The sequence below is a fragment of the Microcaecilia unicolor genome, chromosome 8 (genome assembly GCF_901765095.1).
Source record: "Microcaecilia unicolor chromosome 8, aMicUni1.1, whole genome shotgun sequence".
NCBI lineage: Eukaryota > Metazoa > Chordata > Amphibia > Gymnophiona > Siphonopidae > Microcaecilia > Microcaecilia unicolor.
The window spans coordinates 52,634,213-52,655,547 of NC_044038.1; the positions used below are offsets into that span (position 1 = coordinate 52,634,213).

The following is a 21,335-nucleotide window of genomic DNA, read 5'->3' on the forward strand; positions in this document are numbered from 1 at the left end:
TAGCCCATTCCAGCCTTGTGCAGGTGTATGATCTTGACCCTGACATCCTTAGACAGCTCCTTGCTCTTGGCCATTTTGTAGAGGTTAGAGTCTGACTGATTCACTGAGTCTGTGGACAGGTGTCTTTCATACAGGTGACCATTGCCGACAGCTGTCTGTCATGCAGGTAACGAGTTGATTTGGAGCATCTACCTGGTCTGTAGGGGCCAGATCTCTTACTGGTTGGTGGGGGATCAAATACTTATTTCCCTCTGCAGAATGCAAATAAATTCATATACTTTCCACAATGTGATTTTCCGGATTTAATTTGTGATGTGCTATCTCTCACTGTTACCAATAACCTACCCTTCAATTATGGGCTGCTCATGTCTTTGTCAGTGGGCAAACTTACAAAATCAGCAAGGGATCAAATACTTATTTCCCCCACTGTATAAGCCCGGGGGGGGGGGGAAGGGGAGAAAACGATGTTAAAAAACATTGATGATGCTGTTACGATGTAAGTATGCAAATGTGACTTGTTCTTATGTTTACGAAGAGTTTGAATTTTTTTTTGATTATGTTCACAATGTTTATTATCATCAATAAAAACCGTTGAAACATAAAATGTTATGATTTTTATTGTTCTCTTACAGTTGGGTAATTAGAGGATACAGAGATAAAGTGGCTTCTTAGAGCTTTTATGAAGAAACTGATACAATAAAGTCTTCTATTAATTTTCAAGAATACTTCTAGACTCACAGTTCTATTTCTCAATAATGTATCATTCTATGGCGGTTATATATATTTTCAGTCTTTCAGTCTGAGTTTATTTATTTGGGGGGGGGGGGGTAATGTTTAGTATAAATCTGCCTTACATGAGAGAAATGTTCCAGTAAGCTCTGATATGCTTTAGAGAAATATACATGCTACACTCAATTTTGCCTTAAGTCAAAAGTGTCTTCACTGAGAATGGTGGTACATCTAGAGCAGTGGTTTTCAACCCAGTCCTAGGGAGACACCTAGCCAGTCAGGTTTTTTTTAAGGCTATCCATAACAAATACGGATGAAATAGCTGTGTATATAATGGAGGTACTGCAGGCAAATTTAGCTCATGCATATGAGCAGGGCCGGTCTTAGGCCGAGGCGACCGAGGCGGCTGCATAGGGCCTCGCGCTTAAGGGGGCCCCGTGCGGCACGCCTCAACTCTGCCTCCAGGCCCGCCCATCCAAGCCTGTCGCTGCCTTTTCTCCCGCCGTCCAGGAGGCAGCAATCAGTGTTACCTGCCATTGCCTCTGTGTCTGCCCTGAAATTGTGCTTCTCCCCAGGCTCCGCCCTGCTCTTTTTTCACTCGTCGTACAACGCTGCCATTCACACAGGCAGCTCCGCTCCGCTCCGCTCCGCTCCCCTCTGCCGCGTCCATCCGGCCCTACTAAACAGGAAGTGCATCAGAGAGGGACGCGGCAGAAGGGAGGGGAGCGGAGCTGCCTGTGTGAATGGCAGCGCTGTGCGACTACCTGCCCAACTCAATTTCGCAGGTGAGTGAAGCGAAAATTAGGAAAGACACTTGATTGATTCCTGATCGCATTGTCAGGTCCGCGGAGACGGCCCCTGTCTTTTGCACTCCCCGCCCGGGATCCGGCCTGTTGGGGGCTGGGTTGTTGTCGGCTCGGCCCGGGAGGATACATTTGGGAGAGCTCTATGCTCAGGAGATTGCCTTCTGGAAGCTCCACGTTCCGCGCTCCACACCTCGAGGCCAAGCCCGGCCTGAGAGGAGGTCACCAGGTTTGGAGAGTTGCGGTCGCGGAGGCTCGGTTCTGGGCGCGCAGGGCCTGCGGCATGGTGGTCTTGCCTGCTTCCACGTCATAGCGCCCGACGAGCGGTGAGCCGGAACGTGATCCGCGACGGGTTCGGCGATAACATCTACCCTGGGATTACCCGCTGTTGATCATCTCCCACGTGCAAGTCACCCGCGCTTGCCCTCACCCCTCTACTAACGGCACCCGCAGTTTTCTGCTCTATAAGCAGCTGTTCGATCCATCACTGCTACGCTTTAAAAATCTGATCTAACAGGCAATCAAATCGCTCTGATAACCCTCGCTGAATTTTGCTCTCTCCCAAAATTCAATATCCAGTACTGTTTTTGTCCTATCAGAGAAATCTTTGTTCTTATACTTGTTTCTCCTGCACACTGGTTCCTGCACTACTACTACTAGAGGAATCTCTGCTTCCTGATTCGGAATATTACCTTCTCCTAACATCCAGCACTGTATTTGCCCGGCCAGACAAATCTTTGCTCCAGTACCTGTACCTCCTGCACTCTGATTCCTGCACTACCATCAGAGGAATCTCTGTTTCGTGATTCTGAATGTTACTTTCTCCTATCATCCAGCACTGTATTGTCTTGTCAAAGGAATCTCTGTCTCCTGCACTTGAATATTGCATTCTGTTCCTGTACTGTTACCTGCTGAAACTTTGTTCCCTGCACCTGAAAACTGCCTTCTCCATTTATTCAAAACTGTATTACCTTACCAGAGGAATTCACTTGAATTATGCTGACTGTTATTTAACTGATATTTGCTTTAATTGCAGACAATTGTGCTTAGTAGTTGTTATTGAGATCCATTTGATTATAACTGCATTAAAAATTATCTAATCATAACTAGGACCAACCACCATAACACACCTATCAATTAACCTCACATAAATCCTGACTGATACCAAAATGGAAATAACTAAACTGATTCTTATAATCTACTCCTTATCCATGATACATCACATATTAACCACACCCCTTACAGCATACCTACGTTACTCAATACTAATACCTCACCTACCAATATTTTATCTTACCAAAATAAATGTAACCAGATTAATGAAAGATCCACTACATGAAGACAAAATCAATATAAAGGAAAGAAAGGACCAAACATACCTAAAATACAAGATAATTAATACATACAATTTTAATACCTTGGGGTGGAGCTAGGGTGTGGGGTGGGGGTGGGGTAGGTGGAGCTAGGTGGGGCGGGGCTAGGATGGGGCCCCACCAAGTTGGTCTGCACAGGGCCCCGCACTTGCTAAGACCGGCACTGCATATGAGGATATCCTTAAATCCTGACTGGCTGGCTGTGTCCTGAGGAATGGGTTGAGGACTTCAGATCTAGAGGCAGCATTCACTGCTGGAGATTTGAGCATTTTTTCTCTTATATGTTTTGAAGTCTCATTGCCTTGGAAATAGCTTCTAGAATGGGCAAGACGAGTCTGTCTGTCTATTTATTTATTTGATACTTGTATACCACATTATCCAAACACAATTATTCAGCTCTATGTGGCTTATTATAAGTAATAAACAGTATAAGTTAATGAATAATACATGTTATGAAAACTAAGAGTTAAAGGAACATTCTTGAAAAAGTAGTGGCAAGGAGAAAGGTCTTGGCTATAACCAATTTCAAAATCTTTCTGAAAATAGGAAGTTGCATCAGAAGGGGGAGGGATGGGTCAGAAGGAAAGGCCCAGTGCAGGCCGAGGCAGCATTTCAATATGCTGCTGGCCAAAGATTTACTGTAAGACAACGATGAGGTAAACCAGGAGGGGAAGGGAGAGCCGCTGCTGCCGCCTGGGAGAGATGGCGGGCAGGCAGGGATAATTGAGGGAAAATACAGGAGGGGAGGCATATTAGAGACAGAGAAAGAGAATGGGTGAAGGCACAGGGGGGCACATGGCGGGAGAGAGAGAATGGATGAAGGCACAGAGGGGCACAAGGAGAGAGAATGGGTGAAGGCACAGGGGGGCATGGAGAGAGAGAGAGGGAGACAGAAAGGTTGATGGCATGGTGGGGCACGGAGAGAGAACAGGCGAAGGCACAGGGGGGCACGTGAGAGAGAGAATGGGTGAAGGCCCCCCAAAGCTACAACAACTGTTCAATGGTTGGTGGGGTAGCTGAAGCCCGGCCAGCTGACAAAATCCAGCTCCTGAGTCACCCCCTTCCTCCTTGTACTGCTTCAGGAGCGAGGAAGTCAGTGGGGTGCCTCCAGCAACCAATACTTGCACTCCCCAAGCATGCTCAGTTTGTGAATGAACTGAGCATGCTTGAAGAGTGCTGGCAAGAAATCTACTGCCAAAGTGTCCCCATTCCTCCTTGTGCTACTGAGATAAGGAGGAATGGGGACACATTGGCAGTTGATTTCTTCGACTGGCTTCAGCATTCCCACCAGCAAAGGTATGACATCTAATGTGGAATGTGGGGGGGGGGGGGGGGGCAGGAAGAGGAAATGTGATTCCCCGCCCATCCGTGCCCCCCCCCCCCATGAACAGCTGGTATTGGCCCAACTTTAATCGTGCGATTAAACCTGATATTAAAATGTTTAATCGCGCATTTAATCATGATTAAAAGTTTTAATCAAAATGCAGCCATAATACATACTTATGTTAAGAGGACTCCTATTAGCTGAAACACAGCCCGTGTTTGGTCCACTCTCCAATCAAGTTTATGTATCATAGTCTACATTGGAAACTAAGCACATTGGAAACTAAGCACCATCAGGTTGGTCTTTCCCACTGTTTTTTGTTTCTGCTTGTTCTTTGTGGGAGTGCTTTGGTTTTCTATTTGGATTTGGCCTAGACAAATAATTTTTTTATTTTCTACCGCACGCGGTGTTTCTGGCATTAATCAGCAGTTGGTGTGCACTGACGAGTCACTGGATGTGTAGCACATGAGCCCTTACTGCTAGATCAATGGGTGCCGTTAAGGACTCACACCGCAAATAGGCACTTGCTAGTTTCAATTTTACCGCAGGCCCTTTTCCCGGCACACTGAAAAAAGCCCTTTTTCCCAGACACGGTAAAAACTGGCCCAGCACACGCCCAAAAGACGTGCTCGCTCTACCACAGGCCACTTTTTACCAAGGCTTTGTAAAAGGACCCCTGTGTTTTTTATGCCCTGATTCAAGTGTACTGGCCTGTTATGTATGTTTGTTTTATGTTGGATATTTCAATAAAAAGATTTCAACATAAAGTCAATTAAGGCCAATTAATGGCAATAATCGGTTGTTAGCAGCCAATTATTGGCACTGATTGGTACCAGCTGCATGGCTAACTTAAGTGTTCAAGCCTAAAATACAGGCATAAATTTGACCTGTTCAGCTACCACAGGCTCCCAATCAATGTCTCTAGGTGTCCCTTTATAGAATTGCATTCGTTATGTTTGAAATTTTAAAGCAAATTGTTCAATGAGAAAACTTGTATTTAAGTAATAAAAAAACCTGCAATGTCTCATGCTGGATTTCTGTGTAATAAAAGGTTCTTGGGAGGAGGGAGGGGAATCTCAGATGCATGCCTGCTCTTCATACTTTGCGACAGACCCTCTGAAAGATGAAATTGTCTGAATTCTATCTTGTTTTCTGTAGTATTGTCTCTAGTTCAACTATAGATTGTTGAAAAAAAATGAAGACGAAAGAAAGATCTCTAGTTGAGGCCATCCTAAGGAAGTGATTGTTATGGATAGAAAGCCATCTTCAACAACATAGTTCTCAACCACCATCCCATCTCTTGGGTCAAGTACATAAAATTCACACAGAACTCTGTGAACTTGAATTGGCTGATCTCTCAGAGCAGCTTCAACGGGTTTGTCAATCTTACTTTGAGTTTGGCAACAAAGCTAGCAGACTTCTAGCTTATAAAACCTTTTTTCCCAAGAGCAACTTTTCGATACCTAATACAATCAATGGTCCTAAGCCATGCAGATTATTGCAACGGAATCTACGCAGGCTGCAAAGAACAACTCATAAAAAAACTCCAGACCGCCCAAAATACAGCAGTCAGGCTGATATTCAGCAAAACACGCTTCGAAAGTGCCAAACCCCTCCGAGAAAAGTTGCATTGGCTCCCAATCAAAGAACGGATCATCTTCAAAATCTGCACCTTAGTCCACAAAACCATATACGGCGAAGTCCCAGAATACATGACAGACCTCATAGACTTACCAATAAGAAACAAAGTCAGATCATCAAGATCCTACCTAAACCTACACTACCCAAATTGCAAAGGACTGAAATTCAAAACAACTTATGCAGCTGGCTTCTCTTACATAAGCGCACAACTATGGAATGGGCTCCCAAAAGCTGTGAAAACAATCCACGAGCACTTGAACTTCAGGAAATCACTAAAAACCAACCTCTTGAAAAAGGCCTACCCCAATGACCCTACGTAACCCTCTTCACCTACCAACACAGCATGACTATGATTGCACAGGACAACACGCAATCTTCATCCATTTCGACCCTCCACTTATACCTCATACGATCACTATACAACTTTGTATTTGTTATCCACCGACTAGGCAAACGCCTTTGATGGTACTATGTAAGCCACATTCAGCCTGCAAATAGGTGGGAAAATGTGCGGTGCAAATGCAATAAATAAATAAATAAATAAATAAATAAATAAATAAATAAACTTAAACATCATGCTAATCGAACCCACATTGTTAATCTTAGAAATGGGAGGAGTGAGATACATTTGGACCCTGAGTATTTGCGATCGATGTTCTGGGAATACTACGAAACACTTTATTCTCCAGATATTGATCCCGCTGTAGACGCTATTGCTGGATAACTTGATAAAATCGATTTGCTGAGGCTGTCAGAGAGTGCCAGAGAGGTGTTACCTCGGCCTATTGAGCTGGAGGAAATACATCACGCAATCAGGAGGATAGTCGCTAATAAAGCTCCAGGGCCCGACGGTTTCACTAATAAATTCTATAAGACCTTTGGGAAGTTGATGGCCCCATTGTTGTTGAAGGTGTTTAATTCTTTTGAGGCAGGTCACTCACTGCCAGAAACCTGGAACTTGTCTACTATAACAGTTATACCCAAACCAGGCAAGGAACCTCAGCTATGTAGTTCTTATAGATCTATTTCTCTTCTGGGAGTTGATTATAAGATCTTCACCAAGATCCTGGCCTCCCGTTTGCAGTGGTATCTTCCCTCCTTGATTCATGAAGACCAAGTTGGGTTTGTCCATGGGCGGCAAACATTTGATAACATTTGTAGGGCCCTTCACATGATATATAATGCTCAAGCTAGGAACACTCCCCTATGTCTCATCGTTAGACGCAGCAAAGGCGTTCAATAGGGTGTGTTGGCCATTTCTCTTTGCTGTCTTAGAAAGGATCGGTATCTCGGGTCGGTTATCTCAATGGCTCCAGTTAATATATGCGACACCGAGTGCCTTTGTTCAGGTTAATGGTCAATACTCAAGCTCTTTCTCTTTATATCGAGGCACACGTCAGGGGTGTGCATTATCACCTTTGCTTTTTGCTCCTAGCCATCACTGTTCAGTCAATTCCGGATATTAGGGGTCCTCGATATGGGGACATAGAGACTTGGATTCTCCTCTTCGCTGATGTACTCCATACTTTGGTGGACCCGGTGACTTCCTTTCCAGTGATCTCGGCCGTGTTGCGGGACTATGGTGCAGTCTCAGGCTTTAAGATCAACCTTGATAAGTCAGAGGCCTTAGATGTGAACATGTCTAATCAGCAAATAGCTACACTACAATCTCGTTTCCCATTTCGATGGACAACTCGGCATATCCGTTACTTAGGAATTAATATATCTTGTCGAGTTGATGATTTGTATGGGGTTAACTTCCCTCCTAAGGTGCGGGAACTTTTTCTAGAACTGGACAGTTGGGAGGGGTTGATGCTTTCCTGAGGTAGGGCAGATCAGCGCAGTTAAAATGATCATACTCCCTAAACTACTATATCTATTTATGGCGTTGCCTATCTCCTTACCAGACAAATTTTTACGGGGTTTACAATGTAAAGTTTTCTCCTTCATTTGGAAGAAAAGGCCACCACGGGTGCGTAAAGAAGTGATGTATCAGCTGAGAGCCCGGGGGGGGGGGGGGGGGATGGGAGTCCCATCCTTTCTCTTATACTACCAAGCAGCCCATCTTAGAATACTAGCAGACTGGTTCCAGGGTACTGGGAAGATCTGGAAATGGCTTGAGCAGGGGTGGTTGGATCCTCACCCATTGAGAGCAATACCATGGCTACTTAATCAGGTTCTTAGGGAGATTGTTAATGGATGTCCGCCTCTGCTCCAATGGCCTTTGACCACTTGGAGTAAGATACGAGGAAAAGTTTTCCCAGACCGTACATACTTTAGGCACATGTTTATCTGTTTTGCCCCCCCCACTTTGTCCCAGGTGCCCAGGATTCTTGTTACCTTTTATAGAAAGGCCTGGGTCTTTGCGATTAGGTCAGGTGTGGGAGGAGGGTGAAATTTTGTCGTTCGATGAGCTGTGTGAAGAATATGGGCTTTCCCCCTCACACATACCACCAGCTTTGAGACTTCATCACACATAGGGCAAAAGGAGACCTAAGCCTGTCTGAGACCCTCCTTGAACAAGGACTAATGTGTGTGTGTGTGGGGGGGGGGGAAGAGGTGGCATATCTAGACTATATAGGGCTCTCCTCTCGTTCCGTAAACCCGTTGATTACTATCTATCTAAGTAGGAGAAGGCTATGGGTGAAACATAATGAGTTTCCACAATGGGAACAGGTATTTAAATCTTTACTTCAGGTTTCTATCTCAAGTGCATTGATTGAGAATGGGCACAAAATACTATACTGTTGGCATACTCCCCAGCATTTGGCTAAGATGTTCCACTCCGGTTCAGCACTCTGCTGGCTCTGGTGTGGGCTAGAGGGAGATATGTTTCATATTTGGTGGTCATGCCCACATGCTCAAATGTTTTGGGCTGATGTTTTGAAATTTATCTTTAATGTAACTGCAGTCAATTATCCTATGAAAATGGACTTTTGTCTCCTGAACATCAAGCCTTGTGGAGTTAAAAGGCCTATACATCACTTTGCCACACAGGTGTTTGTGGCCAGTAAGATGGTCCTAGCAGTGTCATGGAAGAGCACCACTCTCCCTGGCCTTCAGATAATTCTACGTAACCTGGACAATATTCACTTGATATCTAGACTCACAGCTATGTGCACAGGACATCTACACAAATACCAAAAAATTTGGGACTTATATGTTCAATGGACCTCACGTCCGGACGCCTCCTGTTCATCTACTACCTAGGCTACAGAGTTCCACACTGGGAGGGGAAGAGTTAGGGGGAGGGATTGGGGTATTGGGGCTAAATCATCACCTGCATTTGTTCCTCTGCCATATTTAGTAGAGTTGGTTTATGGTTGTATTGTTCACTGACAATCTTGTATTATTGTACTATCTTTTCTTTCTTTTTTTTTTTTTAAATATCTTTATTATTAGAAGAAAAGACATGTAACATTTGAACATCACATTCCGGCTCAATGAAGCCAACTATTTCCAATATTTCCAATATCTAGCAGCCGATAATAACCTATGAATACAATGAATACATTGACTACATGTGTCAGCTAACAAACCTTATTGTATAACCTTAACATAATACAACTTTCAAAATGAGGCCATTTTAAACATAAATATATCTCCTCTGCCCTTCCCTCTAACTTTTTAGTTTATACCCGTCTAACCCCCACCCCCCTCCCCACTCCTGGAGATTCCTTCTTTGCAGAATACAGTACCTCAAACAGCTTCCATAAAGAACCATATGCCTGACCTCTCCCTCCAGTGGACTTACTGCGTTCCGTTTCCCATCTAGCCATCTGCAGCATTCTAGTCCACCACTGGTTGATAGCCGGCGGGTCTTCCAAAATCCAGTGTGCTAATACCGTTTTTCGTGCCAGCATCAGCGCTACACATACAAACCGAACCTGAGATGGCTGCAACCCCTGTTCTCGCAACTGAGACTCATCCCCCAACAGCAAAATCCGGTAGGACTACTCTACAGCCTGTGCCAACAAATGCTCCAACACTTGCAGCACCCCTTTCCAGAATACATACAACTCAGTACACTCCAAAAAGGTATGTACTAAGGTGCCTTTGCTGTGTTTACATCTTATGCAAGTGTCATCTTCCCAAAGCCCCATCCGCTTTCCTTTCTCTCTTGTTATAAAAGCACCATGTAGCAACCGAAACTGCATCTCCTGCAAATTTGCACTAGTTGTCAGTTTAAATGACGCTGCAAAGTAGGTTGCCAACATGTTACCCGTGATTTCCTCCCCCACTTGTTCACCCCACCATTTTGCCAGGCCAGCAATGAAGAAGTCCTCCTTTTGCTCCCTTCCTATAGAATACCATACCGCCAATTTGTTTGCAGCGTTCGGCATCTGACAAAACATCTTATCCAGCCGCGAAAAACTAGGCCCCCCCTCTTTCCTAGAAGACAAGGTCGCACAATAGTGCTTCAATTGAAGAAAAGGGAAATAATCTTCCTGCCCCAAGCTCCAAGAATTCCGAGCCTGCTCAAATGTGGGAAATATCCCCTGTCCCTCCACCGTAAAATGTCCCACATAACGACACCCATTTTTGGCCCACACTTTGAACCGCGACGCCCCCTGACCCGCTGGAAATGAGGGGTTATCTACTACTGTCAGAAACGGAGATGGTCCTGTGGCCTCTCCCAGTCCACCCCGCCACCAATTCCAGGCCTTTCTCAGAGGCTGAAGCAAACACTGGAGGTCTCCTTTCGAGCTTCCCTGTACTTGTAAACTATTAAACACTGAATACGGCAGCACCTCACCTTGCCAGATACCTTTTGGGGCATATTTAGCAGACCCAGAATGGAGCTCAAAAATCCACCTAAGTAGCGCTGCCACATTGTATAACCGCAGGTCCGGAAGATTTAATCCTCCCTTATTCCTAGCAATCGTCAATTTAGCAAAACTTATCCTGGCCCGCTTTCCCGCCCAAAGAAAAGTACCAATAAACCCCTTATAGTATAGTTCATCTTTCCGTGTTATCCAAAATGGCATCATCTGTAAGGGGTATAGAATCTTGGGCAACATAACCATTTTTACTAACGCTACACGCCCCAATAAAGAAAGGGGCAAATCTCTCCATCTGTGGCACAGTTTTTTAATGCCATCTAGCTTGTCCTGTATATTGCGACGATATACCACTCTCATATCTGCGTGCAAATACACTCCTAAATATTTTAAAGTTCCGGCCGACCAAGCTAAGGGAAACGTGTGGAGCTATCTTTTCAATAAAAGGAAAATAAACAATGAAAAAAAAAGAAAAAAATGAAGACACCGAAAGATTTTATTAAGCCAATTAACTAGATTTAAGTCTAAGAAAAGAGTGGAACGAGGGCTTCAGGAAGGTCATTACAAAGGACAAGCTACAAATACCCTTATTTTATCAACCTTACTTTTAATATTCCCTTATCTCTTATTTGTCCTGTTTGTCTGTCCTAATTAGATTGTAAGCTCTGTCGAGCAGGGACTGTCTATTCATGTTCAAGTGTACAGCGCTGCATTCGTCTAGTAGCGCTATAGAAATGATAAGTAGTAGTAGTAGTAGTATTTCCCAACTCCTACAGGTAGTTCTGGGGTATCTTCTCTTCCATTTCCTCCTCACAGAACAAGTACAATGATCTTGCCTCTGACCCTTGCAAGCAGGGTGAACAGACTGCGTAATAACCTCTGAAGGACGGCTGTGGTCTTTCAGCCACTTTACGTCTTATATGCAAGAGGATGAGAGGATAACCCAGCTTTAGTTTCTAGCCCACAAAAGCAGCAAGGCCAGATTATGGCATCCATATGCAAGGTCAGGCAGCAGAATCTAGAGTGAGGTTGGTGGGTGAGAGATTCCAAAGATTGGAGAGCCAGAAGAGGAGCAGAGGAAGGCCATAATGTACAGTGACACTCCTTTTAAGAGGCACATGCATTTGGCCCTAGAGTAAGCAGGAACAAGCTCCTCTTTGGCCTGAGTAATTCGCACATTCAAAATCTGGCATTCTCAGCAGCTACCTATACCTAAACCAAGGCCCAAGAGGCAACTTGCAATAGCTCCACAGCTCCACATGAGGACAACAGGTTGAAGTGCAACTGTTACATCTCTGCAGTGAAAAACTCTGATCTCAGCAAGTGTTGCAGAGGTATACTTGACAGTTTTTTTAAAAGGCCAAAATTTAGGTATACTTTATAGAATAAGCCTAAACTTCCATGTGGTTTATATAATTCCCTGAGCACCCGTCCGTGCGACTAAATTTAATCGCGGGCAGTCACACCAAATAAAACTTGGTGTGAATGCCAACGCCTAAATTAAGTGCAGACCGAGTGTATTCTATAACGCACATAGATTTTAGAAATGCCCATGACCTTCCCATTGAATGCCCATGGCCACACCCCCTTTCAACTAAGCAATCTAGAATTTAAGTGCATCACGTTATAGAATACACTTAGACAGTTTTATTTTTTTACTAGTAAAAAAGGCCCGTTTCTGACACAAATATAACGGGCGCTAGCAAGGTTTTCCTCGGAGTGTGTATGTTTGAGAGAGTGTAAAGTGAGAGTGACTGTGTGTGTGAGAGCGAGTGAATGTGCGAGTGTGTGTGTGTGTGTGTGTGTGTGTGTGTGTGAGAGAGAGAGTGAGTCTGGGTGCGAGTGTGTCTGTGAGAGAGAGAGAGTGTGTGTGTGAGAATGAGAGCGTGTGCAAGTGTGTATGTGAGACACAGTGTGAGAGAGAGAGTGTGTGTTTCACACAGATACAGTGTGTGCGAGAGAGAGAGAGAGTGTGTGAGACACAGACTCTCTGTGAGACTGAGTGTATGAGACCAAGAGAGTGTGTGAGTGACTGTGTGACACACAGAGAGTGAATGTGATACAGTGTGAGACATAGAGTGTGGTGAGAGTGAGAGAGAGAAAGACATTGACTGTGAGAGAGAGAGAGAGAGAGAGTGAGAGAGAGAGTGTGTATGTGACAGAGATACCTCCCCCCCTCTCTGGTGTCAGGCCCCCCTCCCTCCCTCTCTCTGGTGTCAGGTCCCCCCTCTCTCTCTCTCTCTGGTGTCTGAGTGTTACTGTGCAGGACACTGAGCTCTGGCTGTGCTTCAAGGAACTGACCAATCCTATTTAATAGAATGCACCTCCAACATTCTGAAGCCGAGAAACCTCGTGTGGTTGGTCACTTCTGCTTGTGACGAACCCGGAAGTACGTGATGTCAATTCAGGAGATGGATACAGAGAGCAGGAATGCCTCAGCCATGCAGTCAGCTTCAGAATGTTGGAGGTGCGTTTTATTATATAGGATTACATTTGTACCCCGCACTTTCCCACTCATAGCAAGTTCAATGCGGCTTACATATTATATACAGGTACTTATTTGTACCTGTGGCAATGGAGGGTTAAATGACTTGTCCAGAGTCACAAGGAGCTGCCTATGCCTGCAGTGGGAATCGAACCCAGTTCCCCAGGACCAAAGTCCACCACGCTAACCACTAGGCCACTCCTCCAGTTCTGTGTGTAAATTCTAATTAAAGCCAATTAATGTCAATAATTGTTTAAGAGGCAATTATCAGCGCTGATTGGATTGTTAACTAAGTTGCCAGCACAAATCCAGAATACAACTGGCTTTGTGTGCACAACTTAAGTCTCGCTATATAGAATCCAGGGGATAATGTGTTAAGAACCACTGAGCAGAATTTGTGAGGGACACTGAGGCATGCATAGTCCATCTCCCACAAGGACCAACTCAGAACTCAGTAAGAAGCCTGAAATCTGATGACATCAATATTGGCCTTGAAGCTCAAGAGAACTTGGAGAGGAGCTATGGGTCTGTTCATACAATGAACAGTACAATAGTCACAGTTCATACCAGTGGTGTAGCTACAGGGGGCCACGGGGGCCTAGGTCCCCAAAATTATTATTATTATTACATTTGTACCCCGCGCTTTCCCACACAATGCAGGCCAAATGCGGCTTACATAGTAATTTGAAATACAAAGTTAATAGAATTTTAATAAAACAGTAGTAAAACAATGTAAAGTTGGGCTTAGTAGTATATGATAAGTTGAGCTAGATAATATATGACTAGGATAAAAGAGGGTAGACAGGATAGGATAGTGTAATTTGGGTTAAAGGGTAAGGAGGGATAAAATTAAGGAGAGATGGAAAGAGAAGGATGGGAGGTTGGTATTAAAGTCAGAACAGAATTGGGGGTGGAAGTTGGCGAGATTAGGTTGGGGCATTTGGGTAGGCTTGCTTAAAGAGATGAGCTTTCAGCATTTTTCTAAAGGGCAAGAAGTCGTTTATTAATCAGATTGGTCTGGGTATAGCGTTCCAAAGCTGGCTGCCCAAAAAGGAGAAACTGGATGAAGCGTTTCTCCTGCACTGCTCTCCTTACACTGCTTGCCCTGCATGCATGTTTGGTTTTAGTTTAAACTGAGAATGCACGACACTTCACGTATGCTCAATTTCTTTAAAATCGAGCATGTGCAACATGAGGGGAAGAAGGGCAGGCAATGTAAGGACAGTAGTGCTGGAGACCCCCGCCAGCCAAGGTATGTGGCGTTGCGGCAGGGGGGTGAGCAGCAAGGAGGTGGACCAAAATGTGCCCCCTCACTTTGGGCTCTGCCCCCCCCCCCCCCCCCCCACTTTGAGGTCTGCCTACACCCATGGTCCATACTGCTCTGATAAAACTATTCCTTGAACACAGAAGTCACAGTTTCTACCAATCAGTAAGCAAGGAGTGCTCTCAGAGTGGCATTTATACTGACACTCACCTTTTAAGCTCCTCCTCCAGCTCCTTGATTCGATTCTCCATTTTAGTTTTGGCTTGCTTGGTGGCTTCAAGCTCACCCTTCAGCACCTCCTGCTCTCCAGACAGCTGATCCACTTTAGCAATCAGGTCATTTTTTACCACATTCAGAGCATTTCTTTAATGACAGCAAGAGAAAGCAGTTCATAAAGGGAAGAACAGGAGACAGGAACAGATAGTACTCACTATGGTGGACAGCCAAACAGCGATTTCATTCCAGTAGGAAACATACATAAACTTTTTTTGTAGCTATGACAACAAAATGTAGAAATATCACCCTGCACCATAGTTACTGCATGAAAAATTCAGAATTTGTGCATAATTTACTATTTGGAGAAGGCAAAATTCAAAGCCATTTTCAAAAGTTAAAGTTTTCATGTGAAAATTATGTAAAATTTATGCTTAATTCAGTTCAATTCAAAATCATTTAATTGCATGCTCCTAAAATGTGAAAGTACAATCATATGAAATTTTAACAAAAATGTTGAATACAAGTCAAAGTACTTCGGCAGTTACTCCACTGGATATATATACAAAAAAATCTATACTTAGCTTGGGCAGCATACACAATCCCAATGGGGACCCGTTTCACCTCACAGTTTCTTCAGGGGAATCTAGCTGGCTGCCTAAATCGTAACTGCATGCTCCCTGTGACCTACTTTAAGTTTCAGTAGGGGATAACTGATTATCCACTGCTGAATATTCCAAGTTAGCAGCCAGTAGATAGCTGGTTGTATCGGGCGCTATAACCAGCAATCCACTTATTTTTAAAGTCGGTTTAGTGGCCATATTTGGCTGTTTGAAAAGGTGAAATATCATTCACCAGTTTAAAGATAACAATCTAAGTCTGAATACTGACCTAGCCAGTTATTTTTAAACCGGCCAAAAATAAACTGGATATTCAATATCCGAGCTCAGTGCCGACTGCAGGAGTTAGCCGGTCTAACTCCCGAAATCTGAATATTGGCCCCAATAAGATTATAAAAAGTTTCCTTTCAGCAAAAAATGTTTGGGAGAAAGAAACTACAGGTTCTAGACTGCCTGTATGTCTGCTGAATCGTACAACCAATTTTAACCTCATAAAATCAGACATATATGCAGGAGCCAGTCCATTCAAGACTTTAAAACCTAAGCATATGATTTAAAAAAATGGCTCTAACATGAATGGGGAGCCAATATAGGCATACTAGAAGAGAAACTGCATACTCTCAACATTTACCCCCAAAATCAATTCAGCCTCTGCATTCTGTAATACCTGCAAGCGAGTAACTTGTTTCTCAGTTAAACCAAGACTAGTATCAGTATTGTAAAGCTAGATGAATTATAAAGGAAAAGTGAAATAAAAATGTTAGACAGACAGACATAGATAAATAGATATACATGTAGATATAAAATTATTCCAAGGCTTATGATCTATCGTCTATGGAAGGACAAGGAAAGAGAGACATCTGCCCCAGGCACTTATATGAGGCAGATCTGAAATGGGGCAAATATATTAAAGTTGTACTGTTTTGGTAACTTATGGGTCCTTTTACAAAGGCACACTGAAAAATGGCTTGCGGTAGTGTAGGCGGGGGTTTGGGGCATGCGCCAATCCATTTTTTTAGCACACCTGTAAAATAGGCCTTTTTAAAATTTTTGCAGAAAATGGACACGCGGCAAAATGAAAATTTTGGGTCTCGGACCTTACTGCCAGACACTGACCTAGCGGTAAAGACTAACACAGTAACCGGGCGGTAATGACCTATGTGCGTCGAATGCCACTTGGGCGCACGTCCGTTACGCGCGCCCGAAAATAAAAATTTACCACAGAGCCATGCGGAAGTCGGGTGGTAACTCCATTTTGGCACGTGTTGGGAGTGCGTAGACCATGGGCGTAGCTATGTGGGGCCACGGGGGCATGGGCCCCAGTAGATTTGGCCCTGGCCCCCCTGCTGCTAACCCCCTCGACCCCCCCTCCTGCCACTAACCCTCCCCCACCGCCGCCGTTGGGTACCTTTGCTGGCGGAGGTCCCCAACCCCCTGCCAGCCGAAGTCCTATTCTCCGGCGCGGCTGCGGTGCTGATCTGCAAGAGCAGGCTTCTGTTTCTGTGAGTCTGACATCCTGCATGTACAACGTACAACATAGCTACGCCCATGGTCTACGCACTCCCAACACGTGCCAAAATGGAGTTACCACCCGACTTCCGCATGGCTCTGTGGTAAATTTTTATTTTCGGGCGCGCGTAACAGACGTGCGCCCAAGTGGCATTTGGCGCACATAGGTCATTACCGCCTGGTTACTGTGTTAGTCTTTACTGCACGGGAGGTTTGGCGGCGGCGGGAAGAGGGAGTCGAAAGGGTTGGTGCTGGGGGGGGGGGGGGGTCAAAGGTGGTGGTGGCGGCAGGGAGGTCAAAAATGGCGGGGGGGGTGTTAAAAATGGTGGGGGGGCCAGCAGCACCGGGGGCTAAAATGTGCCCCCTCACCTCGGGCTCTGGACCCCCCTCCCACCAAAATCTGGCTACGCCCCTGGCATAGACACTTACGCAGCTTGGCAAAAGGACCCCTTAAGTTGTTAATGAAAATATCACATTTGATGCTTGTACTTCTATATGGCATGTAATGGATGTTCTCTCCTAGTAGAAACAGCACTGCACTTTTACTGCAAGCTGCTGCTCTGCACTCAGTTCGCGAGTCAGACGATATTCAAAGCCTGAATCTAGACAGTTTCACTTTCACCAGACACTTGACATCCCAATGACACATATTTTCTGGTAAGTTTAGCAGGGTTATGATCTTAAATAATTAGGAGAAATGTCTTACTTGGTCTCCAGTAGCTGTGAGTTCTCCATCAGCAAGTTCCCTACCTCCTTCCCCATTCCTGAAAGAGACACCAGAAGAGTTGCTGCATAAATACAGAGATAAAGAGATGACCCTACTCTGAGCTAACAGACCTCAAATGAAAAATAGGGAGGAAATTTCATCCTACCATTCATCTATACAATATATATGCAATCTTCCCACAGCGACCCATCCCACAAACTTTAATACTAATTAAATAAAAGCAATGACATTCAGGGATAATCCCTTCCTAGTGTGGAGAGACTGGAAAATCTGGGACAGACCCCTCATAGCACAGGGGGAAAGGGAAGAAAACGACAGCCTTCTCCCATTGTGGGCAGCCACTGAATTCTGGGATAGACTCTTCCCAGTGTAGAAAGAGTGGGGTGTCTGTGATAGGCCTCTCCCAGTTAGGAAAGAGACGAAGGCCTCAGACAGCCCTCTTCCATATGGGAAAAGTAGTGGGCCAACCTCAGTCCCCAACAACTGGTCTAGTGACAGTTTGTCTAATGGACAATTGGTCTAATGACAACTGGTCTAAAAATATATGACAGCTAATGGGTCAGTTGATCTACAAGATAACTGTCTAACAGCTCAATTGGTCTAAACAAAAGAGGAGACAGAATACTGATCCAAAAATCCGTGTAATTTTGCAAGAAAAAACTACAGTAAGATACAGATCTCAGTCCTTTTGATTTTGAGAAATTAAAGATTAACGCACAAACTTTATGGAAGAAGTTAATTTTATAAACATATACATGAGTGAAGAAAGTTAATATGAGAAAATTAAAATGCATGAAAATTTGTCAGTATTGTTCTAAAAGTTCAGTCAATGCTACAGGCATATCAATTTTCAAGACTTCATAGTACATTTCACCTTTATCTCTAACATAAGACAAAATGTCTAATTAAACCACATGTCCCATGTAGGGCTGCATTTCTATTAAAATTTTAATCCCGATTAATTGCAAGATTAAATGTATGTATTTATATTTTTTTCCCACTACAGCCCCTTGCGACTATGAGCAAGTCACTTAGCCCTTCACTGCCCAGAGTCACAAGAAGCTGCAGTGGGGGGGGGAAACTAAATAAATAACATACCTTTAATTGCGCTATTAATCACAATTACAACTTTTAATCAAAATACAGCCTTAAAAAATTAAAGAATAAAAAGTAATGAAAAGATAAGAAATACAAAATACAAAACTGCAAAATTACAAATTAAAGAATCGAAAACAGCATGCAGAACAGTTATAAACAGCACTACGGTTTGCACAGCCTATTTCAGAAAACCAAGCCTATACCATTAAATAAATTGTCCTATTAGATGGATTGTCTCTTAGCCAAAATGTACCATGGTATAACTGCCAATAGACCAACTGTCTATTAGAGGAAATGTGATTAGATGAATTGTAATAAACTCGGATGGCTCCCTCTCCAGCCAGAGAGAGAGGGGACTCTGGGACAGCCTCCTCTCCAGTTAGAGAGAGAGGGAACTCTGGGACAGCCCCCTCTCCAGTCACAGAGAGAGGGCACTCTGGGACAGCCCCCTCTCCAGCCAGGGAGAGAGGGGACACTGGGACAGCCTCCTCTCTAGCCAGACAGAGAGGAACTCTGGGAAAGCCCCCTCCTCAGCCAGGGAGAGGGGAATCTGGGACAGCCCCGTCTCCAGACAAGGAGAGAGGTAACTCTGGGACAGCCCATTCTCCAGACAGGAACAAAGGAGACCCTGGGACAGCTACCACGCTAGAAAGGGAGAGAGGAGACCCTGGGACAGTCCCTTCTCCAGACAGGGAGAGAGGGGACTCTGGGAAATCCTGCTCCCTACCTTGGATAATGCCCTCTGAATAGCCTATATTCAAAATAATCACAGCTCAACGTGCAGAGATCATATGAGTACAAATCTACATCAATAATAGCACTACTGAAATTATTCATTTGTATTTAAAGAAAGCCAAATAATGAAAAAGAATGAACATGGTAAACAGTAGCAAGAGACGTATGAGGCAAAAACAGCACAACATTCAAACACACCATCCCAAATCCCAAAGGAAGACGCATGGGCTAATGATGAGCAAAGCAAGAATCCCAACAAATGGAGAAATCAAGAATCACTAAGAAAGTACAATCACATCAATAAATAACGATTTCTCTGTAGTGTATTCATCACTTTCAAGGTAAACACATTCCAAATGGTGCATTATATAGAATGTTCAGATTAAACAAGCCTGACAAATGGAGAGGGGAAGAGCATGGACTGTATTAATATAAGTGAAATAGACAGGTTTTACTAACCTCACAGGTAAAAAAGCAGTGAACATAAAGAGGATAGTGAGATAATGGGGGGGGGGGGGGGGGGGGGGAGAGATGGAGAAGTCAAGGAATTAGAGGAATAACAATAATTTCCTCCTAGAATAGGCCAGAAACGATTCTTGGAATTTATTTATTTTTATTTATTTACTGGGATTTATTAACCACCTTTATGAAGAGATTCACCCGGCGGTTTACATCAGGTACAGTTTAACATAAAACTTACAATTTTGTTAACAGCATAACAATAGTAAAATAACCAAGAATAAACATAAATACAATAAAAGAGGTAAATTGAAACCTAATAATAGAATGAAAATTATTGGAATGAAAAGTACCGTGAACTTGCTCTTCTAAAGCTACCAGTTACCACATGCTAATGCTCATTAACACACATTTATCACAAATCTTATTTTATACAATGGGACCTATTTACTATAACACATATTATTTATTTATTTATTTATTACATTTATACTCTGCTCTTTCCCGCTTGGTAGCAGGTTCAGTGCGGCTTACAAAGTATCACAGAAAGCACAAAGCTTTGGAATAGAGGAGTTATGATGTGGTTGTTTGAAATAGGTTAAGGTGGTTGAGATGGGCAAGGGAGGTAGGGTAGGGGTGGTGTGGAGTAGGCTCACAGATTAATTTGGTTCATTAGGGTAGGCTTGTTTGAAGAGGTACATTTTTAGCAACTTTCGGAAGGGTAGATGGTTGCTGACTATTCGAATGGGTCTTGGTAGGGCATTCCAGATTTGACTGCCCATAACGAAGAAGTTAAATGCGTAGTAGGTTTTGTACTTGAGACCTCTGCAATTGGGAAGGTGTAGGTTGAGGTATGCTCAAGAATGGCATTAATGGCATTAGCACACTCCAGCACAAAAGCACACTAGTAAATCTAGCTATAGTGGAAAAGAACAAAGGTGACAAGAGGCGCAGTTGGGATTTTTCTTCCATCTTATTTTAGGACATTGTGGTATTCATAGCTCCTGCTTCTATCATTTGAAATTTGCTGCAGATAGAACAGTGCATCAGGATGGAGCAATCAGAACTGGCCTAAAGCAGGAGTGTCCAACCTCGGCCCTTGCCAGGTCAGGTTTTCAGGATTTCCCCAATGAATATGCATGAGATCTATTTGCATACAATGGATGCAGTGCATGCAAATAGATCTCATGCATATTCATTGGGGAAATCCTGAAAACCCGACTGGATTGCAGCCCTTGAGGACCGAGATTGGACATCCCTGGCCTAAAGTATCTCTCTTTGAACTGGCTCATCTGGTAGCTCTGAATAAGGTCATTCTTTTGAAACTTGTTCACTCACTCACTTACTGGATCAAAGAGTAATTCCAGGGGATGCATTGCAGAAGAGCACATGCAAAACTGGATCAGGGAAGATGCTGGTAGCTATAGTTCTGGTCTGCATGCCTTATATCTATGTTTCTATACAATTAATAGAATCACGGGAAAAGAAAACCACTGTGGAATATCTTAAAGTCAGCACATTTCAGGATCTGAAGTAGCATGGATTTACAAGAGAAAATCAAGCCAAGCAAACGT

General features: G+C 43.9%; 1 protein-coding gene across 1 annotated transcript in view; it reads right to left on the reverse strand.

Annotated features, from left to right (window-relative positions):
- The window catches only part of MAPK8IP3 (mitogen-activated protein kinase 8 interacting protein 3), a 229,698-nt gene that overhangs the window by 81,126 nt on the left and 127,237 nt on the right, over positions 1–21,335 (reverse strand). Inside the window, exons 10-11 of the mRNA XM_030211285.1 lie at positions 17,449–17,506; positions 14,611–14,763 (exon numbers count right to left, since the gene is read on the reverse strand). Coding sequence (XP_030067145.1) covers positions 14,611–14,763; positions 17,449–17,506 — 211 coding nt within the window. The remainder of the gene's footprint in view (positions 1–14,610; positions 14,764–17,448; positions 17,507–21,335) is intronic.